We start from the raw sequence: 13,919 nt of genomic DNA on the forward strand, positions 1-13,919 counted from the left end.
GCAACCCTCATAAGGCCAGGTGTGATGAAGGGGAGACTCAGACGGATTTCTCTGTGCCTACCATGCCCTGGAACGGGAGCCCCCTGGTACTGCCGACAGGCACCCACCTTCTCTTCCCGTACTGAACTCGGTTGTGCTTGAATGCCGCTGGAAGCCTCAAATCACCTGTCCTGAGGAAGGAAACATGCACCAATATGGACCTAGTTATGTGGACCCGTGTCTACGCAACTGTCCCTCAGGGGGTGCTGCCACCTGGAACACCCCCACCCCTCTTGGTGCCCAAAGAATGTCTTGAATGGAAGCACCCCCTCATCAGTTGAAAAGAGCCATGTTGGTGAGGAGTGCTCATTTTGTTGGTGGTGATGCGACCGTAACATGTGCATCTCATAGGCATTTGTGAAACAGCAAAGTTTAGTTTCTATGCAAGGAGCCTGTGTTGCTTGGAAAATTGCACCCACTCTTGGTCCAACTTGGGGCTCATTGTACTAGTACTCCATTTTGGCAAGGTACTTAAGATCGGTCTAAGTATTAAATCAGAGTGCATGGTTAACAATATAATTTAATTGGTATTAAGAGAACATCTGACGGGAATGGAAGAATCAGGAGCCATCCGCAAAGGTTCTTCTCCCTGCATCACCAGCAGAGAACTACTACGCCTCAAGAAAAGCAATTCTCTCAGAATCTGTGTTATCGACAGTTAAACAGGAACACCATTCCTGATGCATTCCCCTTTCCCCTTATTGAAGAGTTACGAGATGCCCTATGTAATGCCACACTGTTCTCAACTTCAGACTTAACATAAGGTTACTGACCACCAGTGGAAGTTGGAGAAAGTGACAAACTCAAAATTGCATTTTATACTACCCTAATGGTTTATATGAATGTAGTCACATGCCTTTTGGCCTCCGAAATGCTCCTACCACTTTTCAGCGGTTAATATTGCCTTGGTGATCAAAATTACTCAACAGTTCTCCTATATTAGGATGACATCATAGTAGTCTCTTTAATGTTTGATGAACATATAGAGCACTTTGCAAACTTGTTTGCATGTCTTTGTCAACATGGGTTAAATCTGAAACCTGCCAAATGTCATCTACTGCAAAGAAAAGCCTAATATCTTGGTCATATCATATCAGAGAAGGGTATCTCCACCTCCTCTGCATTGATTTCTTCAAGTTAGAAAGATCTAAAGGAGGCTATGAAAACATCTCGATCATCACAGACAACTTTACGAAGTATGAGTAACTGTTTCAGCTTTTTGATGCGCTTGCATCCAACGGTTGCGAGATTGGTTGCAGGAAAAAAATTAAAATTATCCTGTCCCAGCATCATTGACATTAATAAATGCCCCTGGCGCGGTGTGGATAAGGCTTGATTTCTGCTAGTTCTTCCTCTTCCTTTTGCTACGGATAAGAGAATGACTGTAATGTGGAAGTTCTGGAAGAGGAAGCTTACATAATATACAGGATACAGATGACAAGAAAATAAAACTCATTCAAGTACTCACTTCCACACAATGATTGAATAAAACAAACTAAGTGATACAATCATGGAAAAACCAACTTAAAAGGTGTACTGCTGACATGACAGTTTGAAATCTCGATAACAGGAAACTATTAATTAAATTGCAATAACACAATAAATATTTGACAAAATGTTAAAAAATGTCAGCCCCCCCCAAAAAAAGCCAAATGAAAGAAAGAAAACCAAAAACAAAAAACTCATATGGAAACTTCCAAACATCCACTGGGCAGACACAGTGAAACACAACCAGCACTACATCTTTTTACATGAAAACATCAAAATTGCTAGATCAAACAGCAATATCATTTAATAATTACACAAATTTGTTAATTTTAATTCTGGTAAAAACTAATTACTCCAAGTTGTATATACATGCATATACCCTTTTACAGCTATACTTGTGGGGTATTTCCTTTGTTCTCGTGTACAAAACTCCTACACAACACGCAAAAAAATCAAATCACTCCAATTTAACCCAAATTCACTTTCCTGGGTTGAAATTTCGACTGTATGTCCCTTATATAAAACACTTCAATTTGCAACAGATTTTTACCTATCAAAAATTTCCCCTTTTCAAGTTATTTCCAAATATCAGTTTTGTGAAGTTCTTGTAAAACTGGCCTTGTGGGGTACTTCCCATTGTTCTGGTACCCCACAAGGCCCTATGTATAAGCGCACACCCCCATACACTTACCTTACATACCTTCTGTACATACCTACTCTTCCTTTTATGACAGATGACCCCTACCCCAAAATACCCCTAAACCTCTTTTTCAGAGAAGGGGAAACGTCCTGTGGATGTCTTCCTTTCCTGCATCGTGTGGACATCTTTTGTTTGCAAGTCCACACTAGGTATGTAAGGCTAGCACACACAAACACCCCAACAAATCCGACCAAACCAATTTGAAAAAATCGTGATATTGGACAATTTAACCTCTTTGAAAAAAGATGGTTTGTCTAGTCCTGAACTTGCAGGAAACAATCATAAAAAAAAGACAATTTTTTTGTCAAAAACTGACAATTAAAACTCTATTTTGATTTCATTCCCCAAGTTTCTAATTAATGATTATACATTTTTCTTCTAGGTCTTCTTTAATGAATTGCCACCATATTTGTATCCATTATGTGTCATTAATGCAGAAATACCTCAAACTTATTTACATAAATTTATTTGAAACTGAAAAAATGAAGAATATTCACAGAGAGACCTTTCTCCTTACAAAAAACAGGAATGGGAATCTTTGGGATCTTCCCTGTGCTCCCCTAAGCAGAAAAAAATCATTATATCCCCGAAAACAGTGTAATTCATCGGTCTAAATCACCCGGGACAGGGATATCCCCCATACCCTTTTTGAGGTGGGAGATGGGCTACTGAATGATGGCTACTTTTTTGTGGTGAGAAAATAAGTAGATTTAAAGAATTTTCAGACTTCCCACAACTAAAATGTATTCAACATCAAGTAAGGAGAAAATAATAGGCCATAAATACGGCATTCTGAATACAAATGTACAATAAAATCATTAACATCAACTGTTATATAGAGTCATATTGTGTCCCCCCCCTTTTCAAATTTTCATATCATCCCCCTCCCCATTTCTGGCACAGGTAGAATTAGACAAATCGAATGGACAAATGACTGCATATTGCACACGCATTTGCTCCACCCGATGTGCCTGCATATATGGCTAGCAAAACAGAGTTATAGAAGGACAACGTCACACAGCCCCAAAATCTGGGCCATGGCCACAACTACAAATACTAAATCAAGTATTATGTCAGTAGGTTTCAGACGCTGAAAGTTTACAAAAAGAACTGACACAACCTTTAGCAATGTCAAAGCTGGCCCTGTCCAAAAACAACATAATCAATGTCATCAAATGTCAAAGATCAAATACTGTTCAAGGTTTACACGACCAACAAATGGACTTTAGAAACACACCTGGCCAATGACTTTTTTTTCCTTTTAAACTTTTACAGGGTCTAATGGGGTTTAATTGGAAACAAATTTTGAGTAACGGTGTACTCCTATTTAATGTATAAAAACTGTTTAGAATATGCTTTTTGATCAAACTGAAAAGTGAAGTTAAAAACTTCAATGCTTTTCCTGACAAGTTCACTTTGGGAAGAAGCTGTCGACACAAAAATTCATAACTGAAATTATTCGTAAGAAAACTTTGCTCACCCACCTACTGCCAAGAACTCCATATCACCCAATGAAATACAATTTAAAATTGCAAAATAACCATACCATTGATGTTTATTTCTACGACATCAAACCTACTCATTATTACTCACACTTCCAGACTAAAACCTAAGAGCCACCATATGAAAAAAAAGGAAGAATAAAAATAGAGCAATAAGGTTGCATTTACAAGGACTGCAATGGAAACAAAGTACTCTCCCAAGTAAATAGAATGAGTTTAAACATTTGTCCATTTGCATTTTTGTCTTTTTCAAATCAGGAAGTCTGAAATCCACTCATGAAAATTGAAAGTCTTCAAAATCCTTGAAGCAAAGCATAAAGCAACATAAAAGAAACTATTATTTGTAGTCAAGATCTCTTGGACTATATACATGTAGGTACAAAAATATATCTACACGTGCTCTGTGGTAAGTATATTACATATCATACTGATATGTAATATGGCCTTTCCATTTCAAACACAGTCTGCTTGTGAGAGACAGGAACTCCATTGCAGTGTAAGAGTACTCATACTCAGTACTTGAAAATTAATTGAACTTAATAGTCAATACACGATTTTTTGTATACATACTTGGCCCTTAGGTACTCGACCCTTATACTCGAGAAAAACATTTGAGTACTTCACTTTTTATCAATTGCATTTTTGGATGCTGGGTGATGAGCGAAGACTGCATTGAACACAACACAATACGACTCAGCAGTTTCACTCTTGTTAACACATACAGAATGCTTACTGTGCCCTGGGTACAAGGAAGGCTCCTAGTACATTGTACATGCTAGACTAGTTTTCTGCTCTGCAGCTCTTACCATGGAAATTAGAGCGCTAATATGAGCCAAGCTTATGCTCCGTGAGCGTCGCATTATTTCCCGCATTGACCAACACTGACCAAGGTTTTGTTGCACTTGTAGCTTTTCATAGTTGAATTTGTTGGCGATTTCCAATATGCAATTTTTCTAACGTATCACACTTTATTTGTTTATTTTTATAATTCTTAGACACAATGTTGGATGATTTTCATCACTCTTCAACCTAAATAGTTGTCTTAGGCATCTACCCAGTTGTCCATGATTTTTTATCTTTTGGCTATAGTTTTTGACCCAAAAAAATGCTTGACAAACACAAATAAAGTTTATTTTTTTGTCAATATGTAAACTGTGCCTTGGATGTACTCATGTTTGGTGCTTTGGACTCAAACTTGTCACCAATGTACTTGAACTCAGCCCTGGATTTGGCACCTAAAGTACTCGGAGTGCTCTAGACTCAGATGTGAGGACTAAATTCCAACACTTCTCCATGGTCACAGGTTTTAATTTTACACAAATTTTATACACTGGTACTTAGTGTGTGAGAAATTATTGCATACCAATATCTGAGCATGGCAGGGATAGATTTCTAGGGGGGATTGTGACATTTTGGTTTCTCTTAAGGAACTGAAAGGGCGTGTACTGGTACTTGCCTTTCATACCCATTTTTAAAGTAACGAGGGGAGGATTACTTTTCCAGAAAGTCCCTATTAATCTTCTGAAAGATCAGCAACCTGAATGTATCTGATAATTGATAGAAAAAATATGGAGAGTGTGTGAATGAATATAGGAAAGGGCCCGTATACCAACTAGTGGAAACATGAAGTTGTATTCAGAAAATGGTGTGCCATGTAACATTGTACATTAATTTTAAACAGAAAATGCAAAAACGTGTTCTGTTTGCAAGTCATAAAGTTAAAGACTTTCACAACAACAACAATGGCTCCCACAGAATGAATGAAAGACATGATGGAAGCATGGTCACTGTTGCTTAGAAAGTCTCCGTGCCTGTCTGTGGTGTTATACCTAATGGGGTCACTGACTGGACAGATTACACAGTGTCTTTTCAGTGTCTTTGTAAAATCAATCAGCTTTCTAAATAAAGTAACTGATCACCTTACTGCCATTTATCCACTCCCAGTGTAAATGAACCCATGGAAGCTCCCAAACCAAAGACAATTTAGCATTCCATGAGGGGGGAATACTTAACGTATTATATTTGCATAGTTTTAGCCTAAGCCTGCTATTTGCTAGTGTTTTATACCACTGTAAACAGTGCCTACCCAAAAATTAAGTACTCGCATATAGTACCTTCATTCCCTTTTTCTGTCTCAGACGCTTGGGTAAACCTAGCCAGTTGAGTTGTATGTAAGGAACAAAGGCAGTTATTGTCCCCTCTGGACTCCAAAATAACCTTTGATTTGGGAGAGTTCACTTTCAGGACTCCCTTCCCTGTTACCATGCCTATACTTTTACCTCCAGTTCACCATCATATTTAGCAATGTTTGCACTGAATATGTATGCCTCCTTGTGTGCTCACCGAAGTTGACAGGTAGGCAAATATCAAACTAGGTAGAAAGAAACATAACTGCTGTGCAGTTCCAGTCAACTGCTTGTTGGAGTCAGTCAACCCACCCTGGTGGGTGGGATGAGATGCCATGGCTGCCATGAGGGCTGCTAATCCTGTTTGACCTTCTGATCACATAATGTCCTTCAGATTGCATAAGAAGAAGGGTGACATTTTTTTAGAGCAGCTTTATACCTGAAGTTGGCAAAGGGATACCTTTTTTAAAAAATGCCCATATTGTCATCATTGCTCTCATGTCATGAGCATGGGAAGTGTTTTGTGTATGTACCGGCAAATCTGGAGTGGAAACCTTGAATGTCTGACTATTCACCATGAGATTGTACCCCATGATACCCCTGAATAAAGGCTCAGCTGTCATGATAAACAGCTCAGTAATCTCATCCCTTATGAGCTCAGTTTGGGGTATTAGAGGTTGTCATCTCTGATAAAAGAAATGGTGTTTAACTCTAGAACATCTTTTGTGGCAGCTATTTCTTTGCCAGGATCATTTTACGAGGGACTAGCCACACTCCATGTGATTCCCATCATATATGACCTTGTTCTATAGTAAGGGCAGGCAACTCTGTACATCTCCTGGCTGTAGCTGCTGCGACTTGAAAACTGTCTACTGTAAAGAGTAGTAGAGAGATGTTGGCAAAGGGAGGCTCTGTCAAGGCTAACAGAGCTTGACCTTATAGTCATCAGAACAGAATAGTTATTGCAGTAATGCATGATTTCATAAACATACCCTGGTGAAGATGTTTTAAGGTGTAATCCATCAAAAAAGCCTACAAGAACAGCCATTATTGCAAGACGAGAGCTTCCTATAAAGGAAATAGATAGGCCTTGATTAAATTGTGCCATGAGGAAATCATTAACAGTGTCATATAGACACTGTAGATAAACACATGTCTTTGCACCATTTATAAGGTGATCGGCTCTTATGCATGGCTATTGTTGGATAGTATATTACTCTTGGTTCCAAGGCTTCCCTGTGATTTATTCCATGATCACAAACCACCAATATTATGGGGTGCTATCTCCAGATAAAACGCTATCACAGGAGGCAATTAGGCAGCAACAGACTATGCTAATAAATAGTAGGACATGTGAGTGATAATTGGCAGACAGTATGTAAGTGACCTGCAACATGTTCGCACAAAATGTTTTCAAATTGATGCACCAAACCTGGCTTCCTATTATAATCTGGGGACACAAGCCAAGAAATTGCCATGAATATATGTAACTGAAGAATTTGAGCCATTGTCAATTTTGCCATTTTTCTATGGTCTGAGTTAAGTCACAGGTAGAAAACAGCACAGTCATGACGTGTGATGTCTCCACTCATTTTAGTAGACCTTTACCCCCTCCGTCATCACGAGAAGCACCTCCTTGGTAGTGTCCCTGATGAGGTACATATGGCACTTGATGCTGAGGTTGATACTGGGTCCTAGAATGACCTTGAATGTGGCTGGACAGCACTGCTCTCACCCCACTGGTGGTTGGGGACATGGTCGTATCTGATGGCACAGAACGCTGCCTTCTGTTTGGAGCTAATGGGAAAAGAAAATATATGAATGACTGTATTCTCATTTATTAACAATCTTATCTTTCTGGGAATTTTTGAAAACCCATCTAAAACCTCCTTAATCACACGCTGCCGGGTGCTTATAGCCACTTCGTGACGGGGTGTCCGGTACCGGACACATAGGCTAAGGCCTATCCATGACCGGGGTATCTGAAATTGGAAGTTTAATTAAAAGAAAAAAGGTTCTGAGCATTTTTTAAAAAGTTTGTTGCTGTCAGTTAAAAAAGTTTAGGCCATCAGCTGAGGTAAATAAATTGCTCATAGGCAATAATGGGTTGCTGGCCCGGGGCCGGAGAAATGGGGCTTTATTTCATTGCCGGGGTGACCGAAGTTATAAAATCCTGCATTAAAAGACCGAGCTGCCGGGAGCTGCAAATCAATCCCAGTTTTCTTTCAGTGCAGAGTGCTGGCCATTAGCAGACGTAATCCGTGTATTGTTTATGCAGAGTGCTATTGTTCAGGCTGCCGGGCGCTCACAGTGGATTATCACTGAAAACAAAGCACAGGCTGAGCAGGCTCATTATGCAGGTGTGCCCCATGAATGACCTGGCCCGGGAGCTGCTGACCGTTACCACGTAGAAAGACAGGGCTCGGCCCGATGCTACTTTAGAATAAAATTGCCGTGCAGTGGCTATTTGTGTGCATATTGGGTCTCGAGTTATCAGAGCGCAGACAACATGGCTGAAGTTATATCCAGGGAGTCCTGTTCTTCCAATGATGAACGTGAGTTTTATCTCGGTTCAGACGAGGGTTCCTCGTCTTCTTCATCACTGCCGTCACCTGCTCAAGTACAGTCAAGTACAGAAATAGACAGTGATGTGCCCTTGGCGGTATACACCAAGCACAAGGGACAGTCCCCTACACAGACCCCCGCGTTGATCAGCGGCAGTGCTGTACCGTTCCGGTGGACAGATGAAAACAGTACACTGCATGAAGTAAGGTTTCACTGCTTTACGGCTTCAATGGTGGTGCTGTTGTTCCCTGCCTGCATCGCAGCACAACATGCAGTGAGGCCTTTGAGCTGTTTTTTGACAATGTTCTCTACAACAAGAGAGAGCAAGAGACCAACCGGTATGCCGTGCAGAGGCCCACTACGACATCAGTGCACATGCGATCACGGACTGATCTGAACACTAGAGAACTGAAGGCCTTTCTGGGCCTTTGCATAATGATGGGCATCGCAAAGCTATGCAACACTACACCAAGGGGGCCTTATACAGAGCGTGGCTGCAAAACCGACGGGTCAATGGAGGTTACTAGTGGGGCTAGACTCGCACAAGACAGTCATTCTATGGGGGTTACACTTCAAAAAAGGATATGAATTTTTGAAGAACGAAAATATGAAAAACAGCCTGGCAGGCACATATAATGGTTAAAAAAAACACCCGGCAGCAAGTGGTTAAAAATGCAGTGCACACATATGGGCGATTTTCAAGATTTTCAGTTTTGAAAATTCTTTAAAAATTCATCATTTCATTTAATGGATGTTTACACCCAAACGAATGACCGTTTGGTTGCTACTCTAAGCGGACAGTTTAACCTTCATTGACTCCTGAATATTTCAGCCGGGCCTGCTGTCCTGTAAAGAGAGCCCAGAATTGTGAGGTGTTGCTTAATTTCCTTTGTCCCAAGTGAATGCGAGTGGCGTCTTTTCAAATGCGGCTGGATTAGCAAACTTTAGTAATAGAGTATAAGATCTCAAGTTCCTTTTTTTAACGCTCTTGACCCTTCACCTAAAGGGCCCCAAATCAAAATACTTTCAGAGGACACAAAGATCAACCAACATACCAAGTTAAAATTCATATACTACATGTATGTTCTAATAACTATATATACCTTACATGGATATACCTTTGGTTTCACATAGTTTTCCATCAACAGACAATGTTATTATGAGCCAAAAATGACAAATTTTGAAAAGGCAAGAAAAAGAAGCCAAATTGTGATATACATGTACACAGCCACACGCTACTGATTTGCAAGAGTGTTATGATCCCAGTTGATCCAAATCCTTTTGTGTCTCCCTGAAAAGGTACGCGTGGAATTTACGCATGTTCCAAAAAACCTAAAAGACTCCGTAGTCATTGATTTTGCTCTCAGTCAATGCCTATATGCTTTTAGCATGTGCATTCCGAAATAGCCAGCGTTGGGTCAGCACCTCCTTGTCGTCTTTTCTTTACTGCTGGACCGTGGCCAAGGCTGACACCGCTGAGGGACCGTGGACCCTGGAGTGTCGTGGCTCCATGTGGAAGCCGAATCTCGGGGATCGACACTGACCTACATGTACCTGTCTGAACTGGGCTGTTATGGCGCGGAGTGTAGAGGTGCTTCTCTTGTGTTGGCTGCTTAAGGTAATTATACTCAGCCGAATATAATTTGCCTCTTTGCGTATTAATATGTTTTTGCCGGCTTGCTAATTTTCATTGTAATTAATTGTGCTTGGTTGTGCTAATGTAAATAATTTCCTTTTATGCTTTTGACTGTTCAAATTCACAGTGTTCTTGCATGAGAAGTTTAAGTTGCAGCAAACCACTAGATTTACTTTGTTTTAATCTACTGCTTTGCTGATTTAAGTTTATAATTAAATGTTATTCCAAATTAGCTCCTTTATTGTTCTTTGCTCGTATGTTTTAGTGTCCTGGTTCCCGTCTTTTGATTTTTCTTCTGCCGTGCGTTCTCCGCACGTAACAAGAGTCATTTGAACGGTATTTCTATGTTGTTTTTTAAAGGCAACCTCACATTTTTCCACACTCTAGGGCTAACACACTGAGGAGTATTTACTACCACAACAGGCAATGCACAGCTGCCAAGTTCAACAAATGGTCCATCTCTACAGACTCCGTCGACTCTGTGTGTACACAAAATAAGAGGGGATTCGCATGTTGTAGAACATGAGCAGCAGGCAACATGAGTAGTGTAGGGGAACTGTCTGGTACAGTTTGACCTTTGTGACAAAATAGCAAAAAGCCACATAAATATGGCAAGGTAATCAAGGAGTAGGAAGCGATGATCCCTAAATAAAGGGTCGTACGTGCTGCCAGGTAATGATACAGATAATTCCTAGACAATTGACTGTACGTAGTGGGTGGGCTGTGTTGGCTGACTATTGTGTTAATGATCATATTGTATACGTTGGAAGTAAGTGTTGGTCCGACTTTAATCCTTGGACACTAAAGGAGAGAGGGCGCCCTATCGCTTCCTACACCTTGATTACCTTAGGACCTCCCTGAAGGCCACTTGGGATTTTTCCATGACATCACACCACCTATGAATCATCGTCTCATGACCATCGATCATTTCATAAGAAAGGTAAAATTGTACCAAAAATTTTTACCCCTGTGATATACCTTATTCATATTTTATCCCATAGACAAGATCATCTTGTACCCCACTTTCCGACCTTATCCTATTGCCATTCATCCCTAGGTCATCTTGTGCCATACATTTTACCCTACACCTCATTCCTATTCATATTTTTATAATTTTTATACATATTTGTGTGACCTTTTGCCATTTTTGTCGCAAATGTCAAACTGTACCAGACAGTCCCTCCACACTAATGACACGTGCACTTGGTATTTAACCTGCCCAACATGCCTATGTGTACAGTTACCAAGTTGTGTTAACAATACGAAATCTCAGCGATGCTTCCAAACTGTATTTCAGAAAGGTGGATACAATGTGCAAATGTGTGCCAGTTCATCTAAACTCTAAATTATGTCGATTTCTTTTGTTCTCAAGTGCACACGAGGTCTGTAAACTAAACAAAGAAGGGCAGCCTGTTTAGTAAGGCAGGCATGATTTTTCTGCCTTAATACCGTTCTTGCGCAAGAGCGTTCACACAACCTAGAAATTAATAAGTGAAATTTGATGAAAATAAGTCGCTATAATGCCATTTTCATTTTTTTGCAATTGCCTATTATAAAGTCAATTAAATACTTATTAACACTAAGAGTCCCCGTTTTTCACTTGCTGAAAGGTTGAGGTCATTACAATTTGCCTTATAATTTGTCATGTGATTGTAATTCTTACAGATTCTTTTTATCCTAAAATACCTTCTGTCGAGGAAATGCTTATCTATTTAAATTGTTTAATTTTATTCTAGCGAGAAATAATTTAACATCCAAAACAAGTATTTCAAAATTAGAGAATTTTCATGTCAGCCTCTGGCAAATCAACCCTTTAAGGATGACTTAATACTTCAATAAACAACTTCACTAAAATGGTCTAGCTTACAGTCCCAAACAGCAAACCTTTCAAGATACGATGACAAATTGAGAGACGTTATTGTACCATAGGAATTTACTGAAAAGCAAGATTCCTACCTCTCAAACTGTCTTGTGGGTACCCCATTTGCTCTTCGACTGTTGAATGCTGGGTAGGCTGGCCCCAATTGAATCTGTCCATTGATGCCCCTTGGAGCTGTACATTTGTGATTTTTACTGGGGCTGCCTGGTTTTTGTATGGTGAAATACCTGGCAAGCTTGTTTCCTGTGTGGAAGTCCCCGAGGTTGAAGGCTACATGTATAGACAAACAAGAACAAATTTTGGTAAGGTCATAGGTGATCAAAAACTTTTACTGTATACTTCAACCCTGCAAGAGCATAGGAGGGGCGGAATCTGTCACCCCTTGACTTTTTTCCGATAGTGTCACAGGCTTTTTTTCATGTGCCCAGGCTTCAGGAGATTTTTTTTTAAAATCTTGGTCATTTTGACATCAATTTGTGAAATTTGAGTGTAGCATTCTTGCACAGTGCCCATTTTCTGAGACCTTTTTCATTGATCTACTTGACACATGCAGGCTAGCACATGTGGCCTTGAACTTCATTAGGCCACAACAAAGCCATATGTTGGATTGAATTGAAACTTCACCTTTGTACTGACAATGAGTGTGTGTACATGCATGCCAAATTCAAAGAATATTAGACATGGGACAACTGAGTTCTGGGGAGGGGAAGAATCTGTCCATGGAAATAAAATATAGAGGGCAACAACTTACGGAGGACAAAAAGTAGCCATCTGATTTTCTGCTATCAGAACAGACTTAGAAAATGCATTTTGCTATTATTGCTTTTTTGCTATTCTGCTACCAGAAAAAGAGATTTTACATTTCCTCTATTTGCTGGGGGCTGAAAAGTGATTGCCTGTCATAAAAGCAGAAAAGTGGATTGAATGTTTTGACTAGTGTTCATTCTACTTTGCTGCTACTGGAGTACCAAAAAAGCAGAGTTTACTAAGGCAGCCAAAAAGTGGCCATCTGCTTTTCTCCTTTTGGGCCAGCACATAAGTAGATCAAACGTTTGGACTACAACCATGAATCCTACTTTTCTGCTTTTTGATGGCAAAGTAAATGTAGCCATCTGTTTTCTGCCTTCCAAGGGCCATGAATGGGTCATTAGCCTGTAGGTTACAATCACAATTTCCTTTCTGGCGGATTGAAGAGCTAGAAACCAATATTCACCCTATCTTTTGTAATGAAAGATTCCAATGTTTCCCAAACAAGCCTGTGTGTCTAATGGATGATAGCTGTAAAATCACTCTGATTTATCTTCAAGATGCCATTTTCTCAGCCTCACAGGGACACTGATACTGCTGTGTGGGATTGGTCCGCAGAAAGCATGGTCAAACTTTTCATTAACAGCAACCCTCAAAATCAGGATTCCACCCCTTCTCACAGTGATCAAGATTCATAATTTACTTAACTTATAATGTATTGTTCTTTTTCTCCCAATAGTCCATTTAGCTTGATACGCATGTGTGTTAATTTTGTATTTTAAAATAATCCTAATTTCTTCTTTGCTAAAACTCCTTGATTTCAATTTTTATTCATTCCAGTGTTCCTTTCTCATAACTTTACTTTTGTCTATTATGTTGTCTTCTGAGATTTGAAATAATTCACAACACAAGGACTACGATCAATCAATCTTTTGCACTTTAGATCGAGGGAAAGGACCATCCCGGTTCATCTATGATCTATTTATCATTGGCATAGATAGACCAGCCAAGAAGTTCCTGAAAACTACTACAAATCCACTTTTATCAGAAAGCCTGAGTAGAGAGCTTGAACTCCTGTTGAACTCAAGGATTCTATTAAGCAACTTGTATTTTCCCTTTAATCCCTTAGGGATTTGATTAGATGAAAAAGGCCAAACAGCAGTAAAGAATCAGTGCCTCTTGACACCAGACTTCTTGACCATAGTCATACCACTGTAAACTCATCTAGATTTTCATT

At 39.8% G+C, this 13,919-nt stretch overlaps 1 protein-coding gene across 11 annotated transcripts in view; it reads right to left on the reverse strand.

Moving 5' to 3' along the window:
- Window positions 1–848: 848 nt before the first annotated feature.
- lrrc9 (leucine rich repeat containing 9) overlaps window positions 849–13,919 on the reverse strand; it is a 286,106-nt gene continuing 273,035 nt past the window's right edge. For all 11 annotated transcript variants that reach the window (XM_087133796.1, XM_087133801.1, XM_087133790.1 and 8 more), the window contains 2 exons: window positions 12,013–12,205; window positions 849–7,652 (listed from right to left, as the gene is read on the reverse strand). In XM_087133796.1, coding sequence (XP_086989922.1) covers window positions 7,444–7,652; window positions 12,013–12,205 — 402 coding nt within the window. In that variant the 3' untranslated portion in view covers window positions 849–7,443. The remainder of the gene's footprint in view (window positions 7,653–12,012; window positions 12,206–13,919) is intronic.

This window comes from Acanthaster planci, linkage group LG01 (genome assembly GCF_054643075.1).
Source record: "Acanthaster planci isolate LZ-2023a linkage group LG01, COTS_SCS, whole genome shotgun sequence".
NCBI classification, from domain to species: Eukaryota; Metazoa; Echinodermata; class Asteroidea; order Valvatida; family Acanthasteridae; genus Acanthaster; species Acanthaster planci.